The following is a 20,033-nucleotide window of genomic DNA, read 5'->3' as shown; positions in this document are numbered from 1 at the left end:
AATTGGGGGTGCCCCGCCCGGGGCTGTAGAGCGGTGTCCTGGGGCCCGGGAGCGTCTTGGGTGTCAGGAAGGGGCGATGAGGAGCGGGATCCTGGGCAGCGCAGGTGTAGCCCAGTTTTCTCCTGGAGTCTGTGTAACTCGTGGAGAGCGTCTGCAGGTGTTTCTTTTCGAGTTAACAGGCTTCCGGAGCAACCGAACTTAATTGGGATTTTAGGGCAAAAGGTGCTCTGGGCGCTCAGAGGTGCGGAGGGCGGGGGTAGCCTCGGAATAAGTCTCGTGGAGAACGCGGGGATGATGCTCATAGTGAACCGGAGATCGGTTGTGCGGTAGTTGCTTCGGAGGGAGGGCGCAACTGGACGGGCTGGAAGAAGAGGCCCAAGGATGCCGCAGAAGTGGAGAAACCTTGATGTTTAAGTCTGACTTCTTGAAGTAGAGTCAGAATCTGAGTACTAAACATTGGTGTTCTCTCCTGCTGCCTTTGGACTCCCATCTCTTTTTTGCTGCCTTTGTGGTCAGTTTAGCTTCTGTGTATTAACAAGTTTCTATGGCTCTGTAAAATCCTTTTCTGCACTCTAGTGATTAACTTGCTGTAGGCTAAGCTCGTATTGGATAGTATAACCACGCAAGATCGATGGACTCACTGTCTTTTGGAGACTTCTCCTGTCACATAGCTATTGTTAAGTGTTTGCCTCTCATCTGCAAGACTCATTTTTTAAAAAATGTTTATTTGAATTTAGGGCTCTCTCCTGTCTCAGATTTGGTACACTTCCGTGTACCCATCAAATACCATTTCCCAATATGAAATATGTAGCATTTCTAAGTGGAGAAGGCAATGGCACCCCACTCCAGTACTCTTGCCTAGAAAATGCCATGGATGGAGGAGCCTGGTAGGCTGCAGTCCATGGGGTCGCTAAGAGTCAGACACAACTGAGCGACTTCACTTTCACTTTTCACTTTCATGCATTGGAGAAGGAAATGGCAACCCACTCTAGTGTTCTTGCCTGGAGAATCCCAGGGACCGGGGAGCCTGGTGGGCTGCCGTCTATGGGGTCGCACAGAGTCGGACACGACTGAAGCGACTTAGCAGCAGCAGCAGCATTTCTAAGTGTCTGCTTTTGGATACATATGGGTACATAAATCACAATTTATTCAGAACAGACACTTGAAGAGAGAATGGCAGTTGGGCTGGTCTACGGAAGGGACAATAAAGAGAGAATATGGGGACTAGAGAGACTGTGGGAACCATGTAGGTGCTGTCCTAGCCAGGCTTCAGATATTCCTAGTACTGCAAATGAGGATGTTATTTGCAGAGAGGGATGCACCCACCACTGATGACATTGATTCTTCTTTGACACTCCTGTTTTTGAAAAAATCCATGCCCATTAAGCAATTAGCTACATAAAGGGTGCTTTCCTGGAGAGAATTGTTGGAGGAGCTTTGCTGATAATCCCAGTACTGTATCTCTCTCTCTTTAATTAATTCTATTTATTTGTTTATTGGCTGTGCCAGGCCTTGCTGCGTGGGCTTTTCTCTAGTTGCAGCGAGCGGGCCGCTCTCCAGTTTAGTGCATTGGCTTCTCCTTGCGGAGCACGGGCTTTGGGGTGTGAAGGCGGCAGTAGCTGTGTCACGTGGGCTCGGTAGTTGGTCTCCCTGGCTCTAGAGCACAGGCTCAATAATTGTAGCCCACGGGCTTCGTGCTCCCCAGCATGTGGGATCTTTTGGGACCAGGGATCGAACTCATGTCTCCTGCATTGGCAGGCGAATTCTTTAACTCTCAGCCACCAGAGAAACCCGATACCGTATATTTCTGATTTCTGTGTCAGTGGTATTTTTCACTGTAAATTAATACTGGAGCCTTCTGGTGTCTGTCTTAGGAGAGGGCGTGTTTTGGCTAGTTCATGTCTCTTAGGGCCTAATGGTCCTTGGGGACAAAGAGCAGCAACAGTAAAGCCACGCCCGGCTCTCCCAGCAAAGCTCCCCTCTTACTGATGTTTGTAAGTTCTCTCGACCTTTTCACTGAGAGTGTTCACATACCTTGCGATAGGACAAAAACCAGGGTGTGTCTGATTGTGCCAAATCACTAGTTGGTATGTCTTGATTCTTACTCAGCATTTTCTCTCTCTTTTTTTTTTTTAAGTAACTTCGTGGGAGGCAAGTTGAATTTCAGGGGAGCCTATGAGATGGAAAGATAGAAAATCAAATTTGGGAGATGGTTGATGTTCGCACTAGTCGTGGCCCCTAGGTGGCCCCAGTTCCACAACACCCTTTGAATACAGCTCTTCTGTGTATTTCTAACCTGACTTCAAAAAACCTCGCCCCAAGACACTTTTAAAGCAGAAGATAGCTTGGCTGAATACATCCTATAAATGTTCACAGCCAAGAACTTTACCTGTAATCGCTCAATTAGTACCAGCATCTTTGGCATAGATTGTATCAGAAAGCTGTCTCAAGATAACTATTAGGAAATGTTGGGATTTGAGCCAAGACCCGCCCTCCAGGCTTTAAACAAGCTAGGAGTTGCCCAGTAATTAAGAGCCTAGCTGTGTAATTTTAACTCTTCACTGCACTTAGAGATTTGGTTTCAAATTGAATACATATTATAATAAATACTAAATTCATGTGAATTATTTATGTGTGAAGGCTGAAGAAGTAGGTTAAGTGTCACGTTAAGTTGAATTCAAAGGAGGATTGTCAGTTTTTTTCTTTAGGACATTGTAATGCCTGGGACTTCATTAATGGATATGTAACGGCATGGGGAAGATACAACTCTGGGCTACCTTTTTCGGCCACTGCCTGCCAGGCAAAGTCAGCGTTTATTGTCATTTTATTTGTTTTTTAAAATAATGAGCCATTTAGAAAATTATTTGACTGCCTTGGGTCTTAGTTGCAACATGTGGGATCCTTCCTTGCAGCATAGGAAGGATGCCTTGCTTCAAGGCATGTAGGATCCTGGTTCCCTGATGAGGGATCGAACCCATGTGCCCTGCATTGCAAGGTGGATTCTCCCCCACTTGTCCACCAAGGAAGTCCCTAATGTCATTTTAATACATCTAAAGCAGTATGTGTTCACTAGAGAAAACTCAGAAAATATGAATTAATGAAAAGCAAAAAAACTCCCATGATGATTTATTTCAAAATAACCTTTTTTAATACCCCCCTTATGTTGGACACGACTGAGCGACTGAACTGAACTGATGTGCTTCCAAACCCTGGATTTTATTTGTATAGCTATACAAATTTTTAGCAGAATCACATAGTGCTCACTGTTCTGTAGGTGCTTTTTTCTTTTGATGTGTTGTAAACATATCTGTATTATCAGTTTTTCAGACTTTTCTGAATTTCAAGTTCCCTGGCTGTATAACACGTAGTTGTCAGAGTCAAGCCCACATTGTAGGACTTTATTGTAAAGTCTCGGTTGTAAGACCAATACAGTGGATTTGTTTTCTTTTTGCTAGTGCTAAATCTGTCCTTGGTCAAAATGTTTTCTTTCAATATCCTATAAGAGTCCTTCTTACATCAGATTAGTAGCTTTTGGAATGCCTGTGACCCTGAATTCTTTCAGTTTGCCTGCTGTGTCTCTGGGTCACCAGTGCCTGTCACATTTCCTGACCCATAAGAGTGCACAACAGTTGTCACCACAACCTCTGAGTCTTCTAGAAGCCATCTTCTGTTGTTCTCGATCTATGATTAAGTTAATATGATCAAAATGTGCTGCTGAGCTTGTTTGTTAATACTACTTTTCAAGAAGTACCATTTGCAGGTATATTCAGGAACAGTGGCGTGACATAGGCAGTGTTTGTGTAACTATATTTCTTAACACTGAAATCCTCTTTCACTGTCTGGGCAGGTGCTTTGGGAATCTTGATTATTGTCTTAAACCAATTTAAGATTTTAAAGAGTGTAAGCCACACTAATCCTTACTACACTCTGCCCAGTGTTAGTTAAATGGAAGGGAATTTCAGATCTGGAAAGATAGGTATAAATGTGGAGCAGTCTTTGGGGGAAGGGATAGATTATAGATGTTTTCTATTTCCTGCTTTTTTTCATATTTATATTTTCTGTAATGACAGATACTGATTTTGTAATATGGAGGGGAAATTTTCTTACCATTTTCTCTGGTTTGCAGTCTCTAAATGGATAACTAAAAGATTAATTCAGTTAGTGCAGTTCAGTCGCTCAGTCATGTCCGACTCTTTGCGACCCCATGAATCGCAGCACGCCAGGCCTCCCTGTCCATCACCAACTCCCGGAGTTCACTCAGAGTCACATCCATCGAGTCGGTGATGCCATCCAGCCATCTCATCCTCAGTCGTCCCCTTCTCCTCCTGCCACCAATCCTTCCCAGCATCAGTGTCTTTTCCAGTGAGTCAACTCTTTGCACGAGGTGGCCCAAGTACTGGAGTTTCAGCTTTAGCATCATTCCTTCAAAGAACACCCAGGACTGATCTCCTTCAGAATGGACTGGTTGGATCTCCTTGCAGTCCAAGGGACTCTCAAGAGTCTTCTCCAACACCACAGTTGAAAAGCATGAATTCTTCGGCACTCAGCTTTCTTCACAGTCCAACTCTCACATCTATACACGTCTACTGGAAAAACCATAGCCTTGATTAGATGGACCTTTGTTGGCAAAGTAGTGTCTCTGCTTTGATATTCTATCTAGGTTGGTCATAACTTTCCTTCCAAGGACTAAGTGTCTTTTAATTTCATGGCTGCAGTCACCATCTGCAGGGATTTTGGAGCCCAAAAATGTAAAGTCTGACACTGTTTCCACTGTTTCCCCATCTATTTCCCATGAAGTGATGGGACCAGATGCCATGATCTTCGTTTTCTGAATGTTGAGCTTTAAGCCAACTTTTTCAGTCTCCTCTTTCATTTTCATCAAGAGGCTTTTTAGTTCCTCTTCATCTGCCAGAAGGGTGGTGTCATCTGCATATCTGAGGTTATTGATATTTCTGCCGGCAATCTTGATTCCAGCTTGTGCTTTCTCCAGCCCAGCATTTCTCATGATGTGCTCTGCATAGAAGTTAAATAAGCAGGGTGACAACATACAGCCTTGACGTACTCCTTTTCCTATTTGGAACCAGTCTGTTGTTCCATGTTCAGTTCTAACTGTTGCTTCCTGACCGGCATATAGGTTTCTCAAGAGGCAGGTCAGGTCGTCTGGTATTCCCATCTCTTTCAGAATTTTCCACAGTTGATTGTGATCCACACAGTCAAAGGCTTTGGCATAGTCAATAAAGCAGAAATAGACGCTTTCCTGGAACTCTCTTGCTTTTTTGATGATCCAGCGGATGTTGGCAATTTGATCTCTGGTTTCTCTGCCTTTTCTAAAACCAGCTTGACCATCTGGAAATTCATGGTTCACGTATTGCCGAAGCCTGCCTTGGAGAATTTTGAGTATTACTTTACTAGAGTGTGAGATGAGTGCAATTGTGTGGTAGTTTGAACATTCTTTGGCATTGCCTTTCTTTGGGATTGTAATGAAAACAGACCTTTTCCAGTCCTGTGGCCACGGCTGAGTTTTCCAAATTTGTTGTCATATTGAGTGCAGCACTTTCACAGCATCATCTTTCAGGATTTGAAATAGCTCAACTGGAATTCCATCACCTCCACTAGCTTTGTTCGTAGTGATGCTTTCTAAGGCCCACTTGACTTCACATTCCAGGATGTCTGGCTCTAGGTGAGTGATCACACCATCGTGATTATCCGGGTCGTGAAGATCTTTTTTGTACAGTTCTTCTGTGTATTCTCCACCTCTTCTTAATATCTTCTGCTTCTGTGAGGTCCATACCATTTCTGTCCTTTATCGAGCCCATCTTTGCATGAAATGTTCCCTTGGTATCTCTGATTTTCTTGAAGAGATCTCTAGTCTTTCCCATTCTGTTGTTTTCCTCTATTTCTTTGCACTGATTGCTGAGGAAGGCTTTCTTATCTCTCCTTGCTATTCTTTGGAACTCTGCATTCAGATGCTTGTATCTTTCCTTTTCTCCTTTGCTTTTCACTTCTCTTCTTTTCACATCTATTTGTAAGCCTCCCCAGACAGCCATTTTGCTTTTTTGCATTTCTTTTCCGTGGGGATGGTCTTGATCCCTGTCTCCTGTGCAGTGTCACAAACCTTCGTCCATAGTTCATCAGGCACTCTATCAGATCTAGGCCCTTACATCTATTTCTCACTTCCACTGTATAATCATAAGGGATTTGATTTAGGTCATACCTGAATGGTCTAGTGGTTTTCCCTACTTTCTTCAATTTAAGTCTGAATTTGGCAATAAGGAGTTCATGATCTGAGCCACAGTCAGTTCCCGGTCTTGTTTTTGCTGACTGTAAAAGATTACTATTTTGTATAAATTACGGGAATTCTTATTTAGTGTTATAAAAGTTTTTCATGAATATTCTCTTAGACGTTTCTTAATATTTTATTTTATAGATGTCCTATTGTAATCTTATGAAGAGTTTAACATCTGCCTTTCAAAATATGTATGGTGTATCACGGTAAGTTTATTATCCGTATTGCAGCTAAAATTATTAGTCATATATATTGCCAGTAAATGTCTATTCTAAATTGTGGTGGGCTATTCAATTCAGGAAATTGACTGTGCTATTTAAGTGCCATAATACCTGCTTTGTGTGATCTTGGTCTTCTGAAAAAGAAACAGCCTTCCATTGGTGGGGGCAGGGAGGGGACATTGGTTCTAGGGTACTCTCACCTCAGATACCAAAATTGGGGATGCTCAAGTCCTTTATATAAAATGACATAATATTTGCATATAACCTACACACATCATCCCTTATACTTTGTCATTTTTAGGTGACTTATAATACCTAATGTAAATGCTATCCAAATAGTTGCCTAAGCATGGTAAATTCAAATTTTGCTTTTTGAAACTTTTATTAAATACACACACACACACACATACGTATTTTCAATATGAGGTTGTTTGAATCCAGAGATGTAGAGCCCGTAGATAGAGAGGCCCAACTGTATAATAAAATTCAAACTTGGACTTCTCTGGTAGCTCAGGGTAAAGAATCCACCTGATTCCGATTGGGGAAGATCCCATATGCCCCAGAGCAGCTAAGCCATGAGCCACAAGTTTTGAGCCAGCGCTCTAGAGCCCAGAAGCTGAAACGAATGAGCCTTTGTGCTGCAGCTGCTGAAGCCCGTGCACCCTAAAGCTCATGCTCTGCGGGTAGGGAAGCCACTGCAATGCGAACCTGATACATTGCAACTGGGGAAAAGCCCTCACAGCAACTGCAAACCCAGCATAGCCAAAAGAATATATATATTTATATATGTGACCGTTAAAAAAAATTTTAAACTCGACACAGTGAACATGGTTTATATTTCTTTTGATTTTGTGGCTCCCTAGGTCCTGGTTATGAAAATTGGTGTAGTGTTGAGCAGGATCAGAATTTTATATGATCTTTGAAATTATGACCTTTTTGCATTCATGCTTAATTCCCAGCAAGTATGTAGGCTTAAATTTTCCATCCTCCAACTCTGTTACATGTATATGTATATGCATAGGTCTGTGTAATTCTTACTTAAAAATGAAGTAACTCGGCAAAATAGTGCCCAGTCTCCCATTGTGTGCGTTTCTGCTTAGGTTCCATCACACGACGCCAGTAGCTTGCTGCTTCAGTAAAACAATGAGTGGTGAGAAGTACACCGACCCTTTTAAACTTGGCTGGAGAGACTTGAAAGGTCTCTATGAGGACATCAGGAAGGTAAGAGATTTTTGACGATACTGTGAAGTTAGGTTGATTTCTTTGAGTTACGAAAAAACAGTGCAGGTTTTCCCATGTGTGCCGTGCCATTCATTGCAGACCTGATTCCCAAATGTCTGGTTCTAAATGTTTCTTGAGCAGTGAGTATGGGGCAGTGTGGAAGATGCGACAGAAGTCACCACCAGAGGCGGGTGATGGCACGTGCACAGAGTCCTCTGACCCTTTCCCCCCAGACCGGTCTCCTGCACCGGGCCGGTGCGGCTCTGAGGCCTCCAGTGACCCCTGCCACTGTCCTCCACTCCGGTTCTGAATATCAGTGCTGGGATGCCCCCGACAGGACTTTTCTTCATCAAGCATTCGGTTGCCCAAATTTTCAGTGGCCCCCAGCCTCACGTGGATTCTCCTCTGCTGCCCAAGATGCTTATGTTCCCCTGGTCAGCTTCCTTCCCCTTTCAAGGTTCTGCATTTACCCCCGCCAGCCCCCGCCCCACTCTGCTGTCTCCAGGGCGCCAGCACTTCCTGTCCGAGGAGCCACGCAGAAGCTGTGGAGGAGGAGCTCCCTGAACGCCTGCCCTCCTGTTTTACAGTGCACGCCCCTGCTGTAGCCTGCCTCCTCCAACGCCGTCCCTGCGTCTGGTCAAGCCCCACACCCTTTGCCTCCTGCTTGGGGCCCTAGATTCTTCTCCCCCAGTTCCCTGTTCTCCGTGTTGGTCTGCAGACTTGCCCTCTTGATTCTCTGGATCCATTTCAGATGCGCCAGCTTCTTCCTGTTCATCATTTAGAGGACCATCCCATCACCCTGTGCCTCCCGGTTCCACTCCAGTATTCCCAGCCCCTCTCTCTCTGTTCTGCCCCTTCACCACAGCTCCATCACCGCCCTTTGCCTTCTCACCTGAAACTGCCTTTGCCCCCTTCTACTAAATCCAACAGACACTGCTGGCTTGTATCTTCCAGACCCTCTGAACATTGGACCCTGCTGCCCACAGCCCTTCCGCGAAGCCCAGCCCTTGGCTTCCGCACTGCCCTTGTGTTCCTCAGGCCATGCTTCAGTCGGCTTCCTGGGCCCCTCTCCATCCCTCCAGCTGCTCCCTGGAGCTGTTTGCTCCTCTTCTCGCTCTGTTTTCAGTTTACCCGTTTCCGTGCTAAAGACTCCCAGGTAATGGCTCTGGCCCAGAATGAACGTTCTCTCCTAAACTCTGCCGGCTCCCTGGGCAGCTCTATGGAGCGTCCATCACTGTCTCACACTGGCAGAGCTGAAGCTCCTCTTTTTCGTACGAATTGTTTTTTCCCTTGTTTATCCTGTTGATGTGAGGTTGTCACCCAGGACCTTGGGGAGGATCCTCGACCCGGTCCGCTCCTTCCCCTCCACACCCTCCTCATCTCATCTCTCTCTCTCTTTTGAAAGTTGTTTTTATTTATTTTTGGTTGTACGGGATCATTGTTGCTGCACGAGGGTTTTTCTCTTGTTGCGGCAAGCAGGGAGGCTACTCTTTAGTTGTAGTGCCCAGGCGTCTCTCTGTGGTGATTTCTCTCGCAGAGCCTGGGCACTAGGTGCACAGGCTCCCATATCTGTGGTTCTCAGGCTTTGTTGCTCCGAGGCATGTGGGATCTTCCTGGACCAGGGATCGAACCGGTGTCCCTTGCATTGGCAGGCAGGTTCTTATCCACTGGACCCTCAGGGAAGTCCCTCATCGGAATCTGGCCTTCGGTCCTCAGCCCTGGGTTTCTGTCACCCGGCCGCCCCGGCTCTCGCCCTCCCGGCCTCAGCCTGAGCCAGAGGTGCCTCCTGTGTGCTCCCGGGCAGCAGCCCTCAGCTCTAGGACAGGAGTCCTCCCCCTGCCACACTACACTGTGGTCCTGTTTCCCTGCCCCTGCCTAGACTCTGAGCTCCGTGTAGACGAGAGGCTGTCCATTTATCTCTGAAACCTCTGCGTTTATTGTCGTCCTCGGCACTGAGGAGGGAGAGCCGGGCCTGCTGGCTCGTGTGCGCTTGAGCCCTGTGGAGGACTGCTGGGCCCGTTCGTTGCCCTGGGACACAGGCTGGGATTCTTCCTAGCAAGCCTGAGAGAGACAGGACACAGGCTGGGATTCTTCCTAGCAAGCCTGAGAGAGACAGGACACACACGTGCCCATCCCCAGGACAGCTCTCCCTCCTCTTCAGGAAGCAAAATCCTCCTTAGCTTCTGGTCGCCAGGCATAGCTTGTCTCCTCCGTGAAATGCTCAGTTTTTCTTGCCCACACTGATCTCTCTATTCTCTGAACCTTAATGAACCTACGGCCATTATTCAAGTTGCCACTGTATCATTCACTGAATACTTCTTATTTAAAAAAATTTTGCTTCCCTAATGCCATCATAAGCTCTTTGCAGTCATGCATAGCGTGTGGTACACTTTCCCTGTGAACCTTTGGCTTGTGTGGCTGAGAAACACCTGAGCCAGACGCTGATGCTGCCCTTCTCTCATCTCGTCTGCCCCTGACCTTCTGCTTCACTGACCCCACAGCCCGCCCTCTTTGTCCTCCCTCCTCCCCACTCCAGGCTGCAAGCAGCCCTGTTTCCTCCCTCTGCAGCTGTCAGCAGCCATCTGGCGATCCCCCTCTGCTGTGGTCACCCAGGGTCTCTGCCAGCGGCAGGCCCACCCAGCACATAGGCCCCCTGGTGGGGGGCAGCCAGGCACTGCTTGCGGCCCAGCCGCAGGAGCCAGCTTTGTGGCCACACAGTGTTGGCACCTCTTCCTCCCAAGTGTTGGATTTCCCCGTTGAAATGAATGCGCTAAAATCAAAGCTGTGCGAAAGAAATTCCGCTGACGTTTTGTGTAGTTATGCCACCCTGTTGACGCAGAGAAACTTTGTTTCAGGAACTCTTCATATCTACAGCAGAACTCAAGGAAATGTCTGAGTACTACTTTGATGGAAAAGGAAAAGCCTTTCGACCAATTATTGTGGTGCTGATGGCCCGAGCCTGTAACATTCATCACAATAACTCCCGGTGAGTGAGTTACCTTCTCTCCTCTGTTTTCTATTCAGCAAACCTTCCTTCCCAAGGCTACCATTTACTTTCTTGTTTAACTAGTACCCTGTGTCTGCAAACCCGCTTTGTGGTGAGTAATTTCTAGCTTTGTGTTCCTAAGGTCACCCTGGAGTCTAGTCTGGGCATCTTCCTTTTCCACACTTTTTAATATCCACGGGAGAACAACTTCAGCAGCAAATAAACGTTTTAGAATCTTCAAAGCTACATTGAGTTTTCTCATGCAGAAGCAAAGAACGCCAGCATGTATGCCTACTTGTAACTGTTGTACACACGGGGCCATTTTTCCGAAGGTTGATGGTTATAAAGTCATGAGTTAGGCCCAGATTCTGACCACCACACCCCCTGCAGGACCTGAGTTCCTGTGGCCTTCAGAAACATGCCAAAGAAAATTTTTCTTAAAAGAAGGCATTTTGACTTTTGGTCTTCAACTTCTGTGTTGCAAATATATGTAAAATTTTCAACTATTAAAACAGCTGCCATGTTTTAACATTAAAGGAAACCTTGAAACGACAGAGGACTTACCCATTGCCATTATTCTTAAAACTCTTTGCCATGTTACTGGAGTGTCTTCACTGTGTTTTTACATCAGGCAGTCTTCTGATGGACACTCCAGTGGACCATAATGTACACTGGCACATTTTCCTGGTGAACGTTTGCATTCGCCTCCCTTTTATCTGTAGATAGCTCAGGAAAAGATGTAGCCCTTAGGCAGGGCCTTGGGTTTGCCATGCTGGGAAAAACCGAAGGCAGGAGAGGATGACGGATGAGTGGTTGGATGTTATCACCCAGAGTTTGCCTAAGTTCAATGGACGTGAACTTGGGCAAACTTTGGGAGATGGTGAGGGACAGGGAGGCCTGGCATGATGCAGTCCATAGCATCACGAAGAGTCGAACAAGACCTGGCACCTGCACAACAGCAGCAAAGCCTTGCCAGCACCAAATGTAAGGATGATGTAAGAGCTGGCATCAGGTGGCGCTTCTTAGGGCGTGCTCAGCCGCTGTGCCCTGTGGCTGTGCCACTCCAGTTCCAGGGCACGACGCTGTGCTCAGAGGTTCCTCCCATTTGCCCTGAGACTTTCTAAATGCTCACAGGAGAGTTTGAACAAACAGCGGGATCTCTGGGGGTGGCTGTTTTCCCATCATCAGGATCACTTCACCTAGAAGGCAGAGCAGCAGAAATACTCCCCTCTGAACCAAACTTGAAATACCTCTCATGAGGTCCGGAACTGGATTCCTCAGCCTTGGCTCTGCTGACTTTTGGGGCCAGGTAGTCCTTTGCTGTGGGGACTATTCTGGGTCTTGTAGGGTTTCTGGCAGTTATACCTGGCCTCCATCCAGTAGATGCCAGTGGCACCCCTTCCCCAGCTGATGACAACAGAAAATGTCTCCAGACATTGCCAGGTGTGCCCTGAGGAGCAGAATCATCCCTACTTGAGAACCTCTGGTGTAGAGATAGTGTTTATATCTTTAATTCTCCAGATTAACACCTGATACAGCTCCTCACCCTCAGAGATTACATGGGAAGGAAAACATTCTGCGTTGCTTGCTTTAAATCCTGTCAGCTGTTATCCCCATTGTCAGAGCCTTCAGTTTGTCATTGAAATTGTAGAAATTGTTGGTTTGCAGGAATAAATGGGAGACTGTGATACAGAAAAGGCATTGTTGGTTTAAAAAGTAAGTTCCATTCTGCCTTCCCTGGGGATGTCCTGGCTCCAGCTTCATTCTCCCTGTGGTGGGAGCAGGGCTGACTGAAGACTCAGCACAGAGCTGTGCCCAGCATTGAGATGTGAGTCGTGACTGGTGTGCATTCTGGTGGCACAGTAGCCTAGCACGATTACTCTTTGAGCCCCAACTTCTTAGGAATACTCACTTGCTAAGGACCCTTGTGGATCAGGCACTTAATGGACCGGGTGTCTTCCCGCTTAAAGCAGGAGCGGGTAGGGAGCAGGGGGAGAGCTTCTGGAGAGCAGGGGCCATCTGTGGTTTTGCTGTAAGAGGTTTATGAGAACAGTGTGAGCAAAGGTGGCTGAAGGTCCCAGGCGGGGCCCCACAGGCCTGTTTGCAGCGGGGGCCCAAGAACCTGTTCACCTCTTGAACTACCTCCTTGTCAGAGTCGGCAGGATTGCTTCATCACTTGACAGTCGAAGTTGAGTGGCTTCTCTCGGGCTTGTCAGACATCTTCATCCTGCTTCTGTCTATTAAATAAGTTAAGGGTAGTCCTGCAGGGGACTTTAGAAAACAGAACACAAACCTTAAGAAATAGGGGGGAAAACTACCTTCTATTGCTTTCCTTTTTTTCTTCATTAAGCTTTTTCACTTGTCCATTATATGTTCCCTACTAGATTATTGGGAATTCTTAATCTGAGGTCCATGGAAGTTGTGGGGGGTGGTCTGTGAGCCCCTTGGAATCGTAAGCAAAATTGTTTGTACCTTTCCATTTTTCTAGGGAAAGGTATCAGTTCAGTTCAGTTGCTCAGTTGTGTCCCACTGTTTGTGACCCCTTGGACTGCAGCACGCCAGGCCTCCATGTCCATCACCAACTCCTGGAGCCTGCTCAAACTCATGTCCATCGAGTCAGTGATGCCATCCAACCATTTCATCCTCTGTCGTCCCCTTTTCCTCCTGCCGTCAGTCTTTCCCAGCATCGTGGTCTTTTCCAAGGAGTCAGTTCTTTGCGTCACGTGGCCAAAGTATTGGAGCTTCAACTTCAGCGTCAGTCCTTCCAAAGAATATTCAGAACTGATTTCCTTTAGGATAGACTGGTTTGATCTCCTTGCAGTCCAAGGAACTCTCAAGAGTCTTCTCCAAAACCACAGTTCAAAAGCATCAATTCTTCGGTGTTCAGCTTTCTTTATGGTCTGACTCTCACATCCATACATGACTACTGGAAAAATCATAGCTTTGACTAGATGGACCTTTGTCGGCAAAGTAATGTCTCTACTTTTTAATATGCTGTCTAGGTTGACCATAGCTTTTCTTCCAAGGAGCAAGTGTCTTTTAATTTCATAGCTGCAGTCACCATCTGCAGTGATTATGGAGCCCAAGAAAATAAAGTCTGTCACTGTTTCCACTGTTTCCCCATCTATTGCCATGAAGTGAAAAGATCGGATGCCATGATAATCATTTTTTGAATGTTGAGTTTCAAGCCAGCTTTTTCACTCTCCTCTTTCACCTTCATCAAGAGGCTCTTTAGTTCTTCACTTTCTGCCATAAGGGTGGTGTCATCTGCATATCTGAGGTTATTGATATTTCTGCCTCCAATCTTGAATCCAGCTTGTGCATCAACCAACCCAGCATTTTGCGTGATGTACTCTGCACATAAGTTAAACAGGGTGACGTTCTCCTTGACGTACTCCTTTCCCAATATGGAACCAGTTCCATATTGGGAAAGTTCCAGGTCCAGTTCTAACTGTTGCTTCTTGACCTGCATACAGATTTCTCAGGCAGGTCAGATGGTCTGGTATTCCCATCTGTTGAAGAATTTTCCACCATTTGTTGTGATCCATACAGTCAGAGGCTTTGGCGTAGTCAACAAAGCAGAAGTAGATGTTTTTCTGTGATCCAGCAGATGTTGGCAATTTGATCTCTGGTTCCTCTGCCTTTTCTAAATATAAACCTCTTCTAAGGGAAAGGTGTACATGGCTTGTATTGTCAAAGGGTGATATGGCCCCAGAAGCTTAAGACTTAGTCTCCAGTTTTCTTCTGTGTATCCTGGTAACCACAGCACCTAGCCAGGTAAAGCGGGATGCACATAGCAGATAATGAGACTTGAGAGTCCAGAACGCAGAGTTGTGGATTCCGAGCCACGTGCCCAGAGCTCGCCTTAAATGAAGGACCTTCTGGCCATGCTGCTGGACCAGTGTTGCTGGTGGAAAGCCTTTGCTTCTCAGGCTCCTCGAGGGCTGTCCCAGCAGCCCAGAGTCCTCTCACCTGAGCCTGTCCACATCCAGGGACTGGTACATGAAGGGCCATTCTAGCGCCGGGACGCATGGTGAAATGGCAGCAGCTTCGGACAGGCCTACCTCGCAGAAACCCCTCCCCAACCTCACCTGTTCATCCCAGGGGTCCTGAGCAGACATCCTGTGCTCTGAACCTGAGAGTCTGCTTCCTGGAGCACCGTGCCCTCAGAAGGGTTCAGCAAAACCCAGGTAGCTACCTGTGAGTCAGAGCTCACTTTATCAGAGAATCCAGTTGAAAAACGAGCTCTGTAAGAAAGATTTCTGTGAAATGCTCTGCTTACCGACCGTAGCACGATTACTGTCTCTTCTCCAATGAGCCAGACCTGTCCTGTTTAGAGACCTCCTTAAAGGTACCTGTTTTACCATTGGTGTTGACATCACCTATTTCTTGTGGAAATCTTCCAGCCCTGGAGAGTGGATATCAGTACCAGTGACTGAGATAACAGGCCTACTCCAGTTACGCTGGGCACGGATCTACTGATTTTGACTGTACAGGCAGTCAAGTGCCCCTGAATCCTGTTAGTGCACTTTGCAAAGCCAGACATTTGATTAGATAGATCGTATGATGTGTTTTTGTTGTTTTTTTTTTAAATAATGCAGTCTTCACATTAGTTAACAGGTCAAGCTTCCAAATGTGAAAAAAGTCTTAAATTCAGTGGAAGTAACTTGTGATTCTCATGACAGCAAAGGAAATTACAAAAGCTTACTGTAGGAAAGCTGTGACAAAATGGTCGTCACAGCACCAGCTCGCTTGAATGATTCCTAGGGTCAGGGCGCTAGAGATTCTAGATCCATTCCTGGTCTAGAACGTGTGTGTTTTGAGTCAGTGAGCCAGGTACTGCTGTGGCTCTTTGTGGGTTAGGAAGTTTGGTGCCCCAGGAAATGTTTTTGTCTTTAAGCCAGGAGATGGCACTTTTGATGTGTCCATACTCATTATTAACATGGATCTACAAGTAAAGTCTGTAACAGAGGACGCCTACTGAGGTAGAGAAGGCCTTAGTAACCAGAGGGTTGTCCATTTCATGGGTGAGGTGAAGCTCCAACCTAAAGGAACATCACTGAGATCAGGACGACTGTAGGGCTTGCTCTTCAGGCTCCTGGCCCCCGGGGATGGCTGAGTCCATCACTGAAGGAGTCACCTTCTGCACTTTGATCAGCTGGGTCCAGTTTGCAAAACCCAAGTACTGCATCATTCAATGTCACCGTGGGTCCTGTGGAGAAAGCCACCATGGACAAGCTGCAGGTCTGAGATAGCACCATGGGGGTCACTCTCCACATGTCTATGGGTTCTAAATGCAGTGCTTCAGAGGCAAGAAAACAACCAATAGCATGCACCCTGCATCATTTACAAGGCAGCTCTGCAGGCATCTATTTTTATCTGGAGATAGATCTGAAATAGTCAAGAGCTGCTGCTCTTGGATGTCAGTTATTTTCTCCTGATATTAAAACTGTTAATGGATTTATGACTGTAGTGTTCAGCTTAAAACCGCCATTCCCTTCAAAGAAAGACAGTCTTCACACTAGTCTGGTGCGCTTGTTTGAGTTTTCAGAGGTGAGTGGCCAGTGACCAAGGATGGTGACCCGCAAGGCGAATCAGAGCTCGCAGGCATCATAAACGTCGGATGGAGGGCACCTCTGACGTTCATGCCAGTAGTGTCCCCAGTACAGCGAAAGAGCAGATTGCAGGGGCCAGAGACCAAGGCCAAGAAACCGGGATAGAGAATGAGATGCAGCGAGTGAGAGATGGTGAGGAACCCCTTCCGTGGCCCCCTCACCCCAAGTTCAACCTGAACCCTGCGTGCCGCTGTAGATGGGGAGACACTTCAAGGTTGTATCAATAATGTGGAAAAGCAAGCTTTTAGACAGAAGCAGTAAAATCAAGTAATTTTAGGAATGAGAGCACTGAAAAGGAGAAATTTGAGCATCAACAGAAAAGGCTGGCAAAAGCAAGGAGCTGTGTTAAGCTAAAAAAATGGCTCTGCAAGAGGCACCCACGTCCTAATCCTTGGGACCTATAAAGTGTTGCGTTTTGTGGCAAGAAAATGGTCTTTGTAGGTGTGCCTTCAGCTAAGGATTGTGAAATGGAGGTGTCATCCTGGGTTTTCTGATGGGCCCCAGATGCAGTCACTGGCAGCCCTAAAGAGGGGGGCAGAGGAGATTGCCTCACACAGGAGAAGGGCATGTGAAGATGAAACAGAGGGGCTTGAAGGGGGCGCCTTCCAGCTTGTGGCCACAAGCAAAGGTCACCAGCAGCCAGCAGAACTGGAAGGAGTGAGGAGAGGACCCTGCCCTTGAGGCGCTGCAGGGAGCCCAGCCTTGCCAACACCTTGGATTCAGTTCAGGGGAATGGTTTCTGGACTTGTGGTCTCCAGAACGGTGGGAGAATTTCTGTCAGTTTAAACCAGCACGTTTGTGGTGACCTGTCACAGAGCCGCAGGAAACTAGTACAAACGCCGTTGCTTGCATCGTGTCCTGTCCATGTGGGCAGTGTGCCCGGCGGGCTTCTCCCTCCCTCTGGAGGTGCCTCTTTGGGATGCACCAGGGCTGGCAGCGCAGGCCCAGCAGGAAAGCAGGACGCTTTCCACGGTGTCGGTCGTTCTGGGGCCCACTCAGCTCAGTGGCAGATAAGATAGAATCTGGCTGTGTGGATATATTGTTCAGTGTACTGAAAACTTGGCTGTATATACCTTCATCAGGTAACAGGTCACATCCCGAAGAACTTAAAGAGACAGACTTCGTTTGCCTTTAAAATAGGGAATTTCTTCAGTACCAAACCGATAGTGTCCATTCCTATCCTTTATTTTTTTTTTTTTAATTTTAGTTTTTTATTTTTTAAATTTTAAAATCTTTAATTCTTACATGCATTCCCAAACATGAACCCCCCTCCCACCTCCCTCCCCATAACAACTTTCTGGGTCATCCCCTTGCACCAGCCCCAAGCATGCTGCATCCTGCGTCAGACATAGACTGGCGATTCAATTCACATGATAGTAACATGTTAGAATGTCATTCTCCCAAATCATCCCACCCTCTCCCTCTCCCTCTGAGTCCAAAAGTCCGTTATACACATCTGTGTCTCTTTCCCTGTCTTGCATACAGGGTCGTCATTGCCATCTTCCTAAATTCCATATATATGTGTTAGTATACTGTATTGGTGTTTTTCTTTCTGGCTTACTTCACTCTGTATAATCGGCTCCAGTTTCATCCATCTCATCAGAACTGATTCAAATGAATTCTTTTTAACAGCTGAGTAATACTCCATTGTGTATATGTACCACAGCTTTCTTATCCATTCATCTGCTGATGGACATCTAGGTTGTTTCCATGTCCTGGCTATTATAAACAGTGCTGCGATGAACATTGGGGTACATGTGTCTCTTTCAATTCTGGTTTCCTCGGTGTGTATGCCCAGAAGTGGGATTGCTGGGTCATAAGGTAGTTCTATTTGCAATTTTTTAAGGAATCTCCACACCGTTCTCCATAGTGGCTGTACTAGTTTGCATTCCCACCAACAGTGTAGGAGGGTTCCCTTTTCTCCACACCCTCTCCAGCATTTATTGCTTGCAGATTTTTGGATCGCAGACATTCTGACTGGTGTGAAGTTGGTACCTCATTGTGGTTTTGATTTGCATTTCTCTAATAATGAGTGATGTTGAGCATCTTTTCATGTGTTTGTTAGCCATCCGTATGTCTTCTTTGGAGAAATGTCTATTTAGTTCTTTGGCCCATTTTTTGATTGGGTCGTTTATTTTTCTGGAATTGAGCTGCATAAGTTGCTTGTATATTTTTGAGATTAGTTGTTTGTCAGTTGCTTCATTTGCTATTATTTTCTCCCATTCAGAAGGCTGTCTTTTCACCTTGCTTATAGTTTCCTTTGTTGTGCAGAAGCTTTTAATTTTAATTAGATCCCATTTGTTTATTTTTGCTTTTATTTCCAGAATTCTGGGAGGTGGGTCATAGAGGATCCTGCTGTGATTTATGTCTGAGAGTGTTTTGCCTATGTTCTCCTCTAGGAGTTTTATAGTTTCTGATCTTACATTTAGATCTTTAATCCATTTTGAGTTTATTTTTGTGTGCGGTGTTAGAAAGTGATCTAGTTTCATTCTTTTACAAGTGGTTGACCAGTTTTCCCAGCACCACTTGTTAAAGAGATTGTCTTTACTCCATTGTATATTCTTGCCTCCTTTGTCAAAGATAAGGTGTCCATATGTGTGTGGATTTATCTCTGGGCTTTCTATTTTGTTCCATTGATCTATATGTCTGTCTTTGTGCCAGTACCATACTGTCTTGATGACTGTGGCTTTGTAGTAGAGCCTGAAGTCAGGCAAGTTGATTCCTCCAGTTCCATTCTTCTTTCTCAAGATTGCTTTGGCTATTCGAGGTTTTTTGTATTTCCATACAAATCTTGAAATTATTTGTTCTAGTTCTGTGAAAAATGTGGCTGGTAGCTTGATAGGGATTGCATTGAATTTGTAAATTGCTTTGGGTAGTATACTCATTTTCACTATATTGATTCTTCCAATCCATGAACATGCTATAAAACACTGATGAAAGAAATCAAAGAGGACACTAATAGATGGAGAAATATACCATGTTCATGGATTGGAACATTCCTATCCTTTAAAACTCGAGATGACGAGGAGTGTCAGAGGAGAGGTCACCCTCCTGTGACTGCGCCCTTCAGAGCAGGGGACACTGCCTGCCTGCAAGCTGTGAAGAGACTTGGAGAGAAGTTGGCGCAAGACCTTGATCGAACTGAGCCGCCAAGTCCTGGTCATTTTTCAGGCCAGAGAAACTTCTCATGCCTGCAGTTTAGAGGCTTGGCCACAGGGGGGCAGCAGAGACCACCCTTCTGTCAAACTCCTCAGGAGCCGCTTCCTTTTGGGGCTTGAGTAAGGCAGGTGAATGCCCCCCACTCATAGATCAGCATTTCCCTGACTCTGTGCGTCAGACAGTGGGCCTGCCACTTCAGAATCCCAGTTCCTGAGCCCCATCATGAGAGATCCCAATTGCTGTGTCTGAGGAACTGTTGGTCTGCATTTTCAAGAAAACTGGTTTTTGACGAGGTGGGCCAGAGATGAGATTTAAGGAATAGTAAGCTAGTGCTAACAAGCAAAGTGAAACGCTTCTCTTTAGAATTATCAGAAGAGATAAACAGAAGAACATAGTGTGATATTTAGAAGTAGAGCCTCCTGTAACCCACCTGAGAACTCTCTGGTCTTTATATAGTCCCTGTAGTTTTAGGGATAGCTGTGCCTCTGTCCCTGTTAAAGGGAAAACTGCATTTACTGTTTAAATTTGTCTGCCTCCTTCATTTG

General features: G+C 46.0%; 1 protein-coding gene across 3 annotated transcripts in view; it reads left to right on the top strand.

The window, feature by feature from the left end:
• PDSS1 (decaprenyl diphosphate synthase subunit 1) overlaps nucleotides 1-20,033 on the top strand; it is a 42,235-nt gene that overhangs the window by 732 nt on the left and 21,470 nt on the right. For all 3 annotated transcript variants that reach the window (XM_069547305.1, XM_069547307.1, XM_069547306.1), the window contains exons 2-4: nucleotides 6,428-6,492; nucleotides 7,608-7,728; nucleotides 10,584-10,714. In XM_069547305.1, coding sequence (XP_069403406.1) covers nucleotides 6,428-6,492; nucleotides 7,608-7,728; nucleotides 10,584-10,714 — 317 coding nt within the window. The remainder of the gene's footprint in view (nucleotides 1-6,427; nucleotides 6,493-7,607; nucleotides 7,729-10,583; nucleotides 10,715-20,033) is intronic.

This window comes from Ovis canadensis, chromosome 13, assembly GCF_042477335.2.
Source record: "Ovis canadensis isolate MfBH-ARS-UI-01 breed Bighorn chromosome 13, ARS-UI_OviCan_v2, whole genome shotgun sequence".
Taxonomy (NCBI): Eukaryota; Metazoa; Chordata; class Mammalia; order Artiodactyla; family Bovidae; genus Ovis; species Ovis canadensis.
Note: the sequence above shows the minus strand (reverse complement) of the source record. Positions and strands in the feature narration are given on the sequence as shown.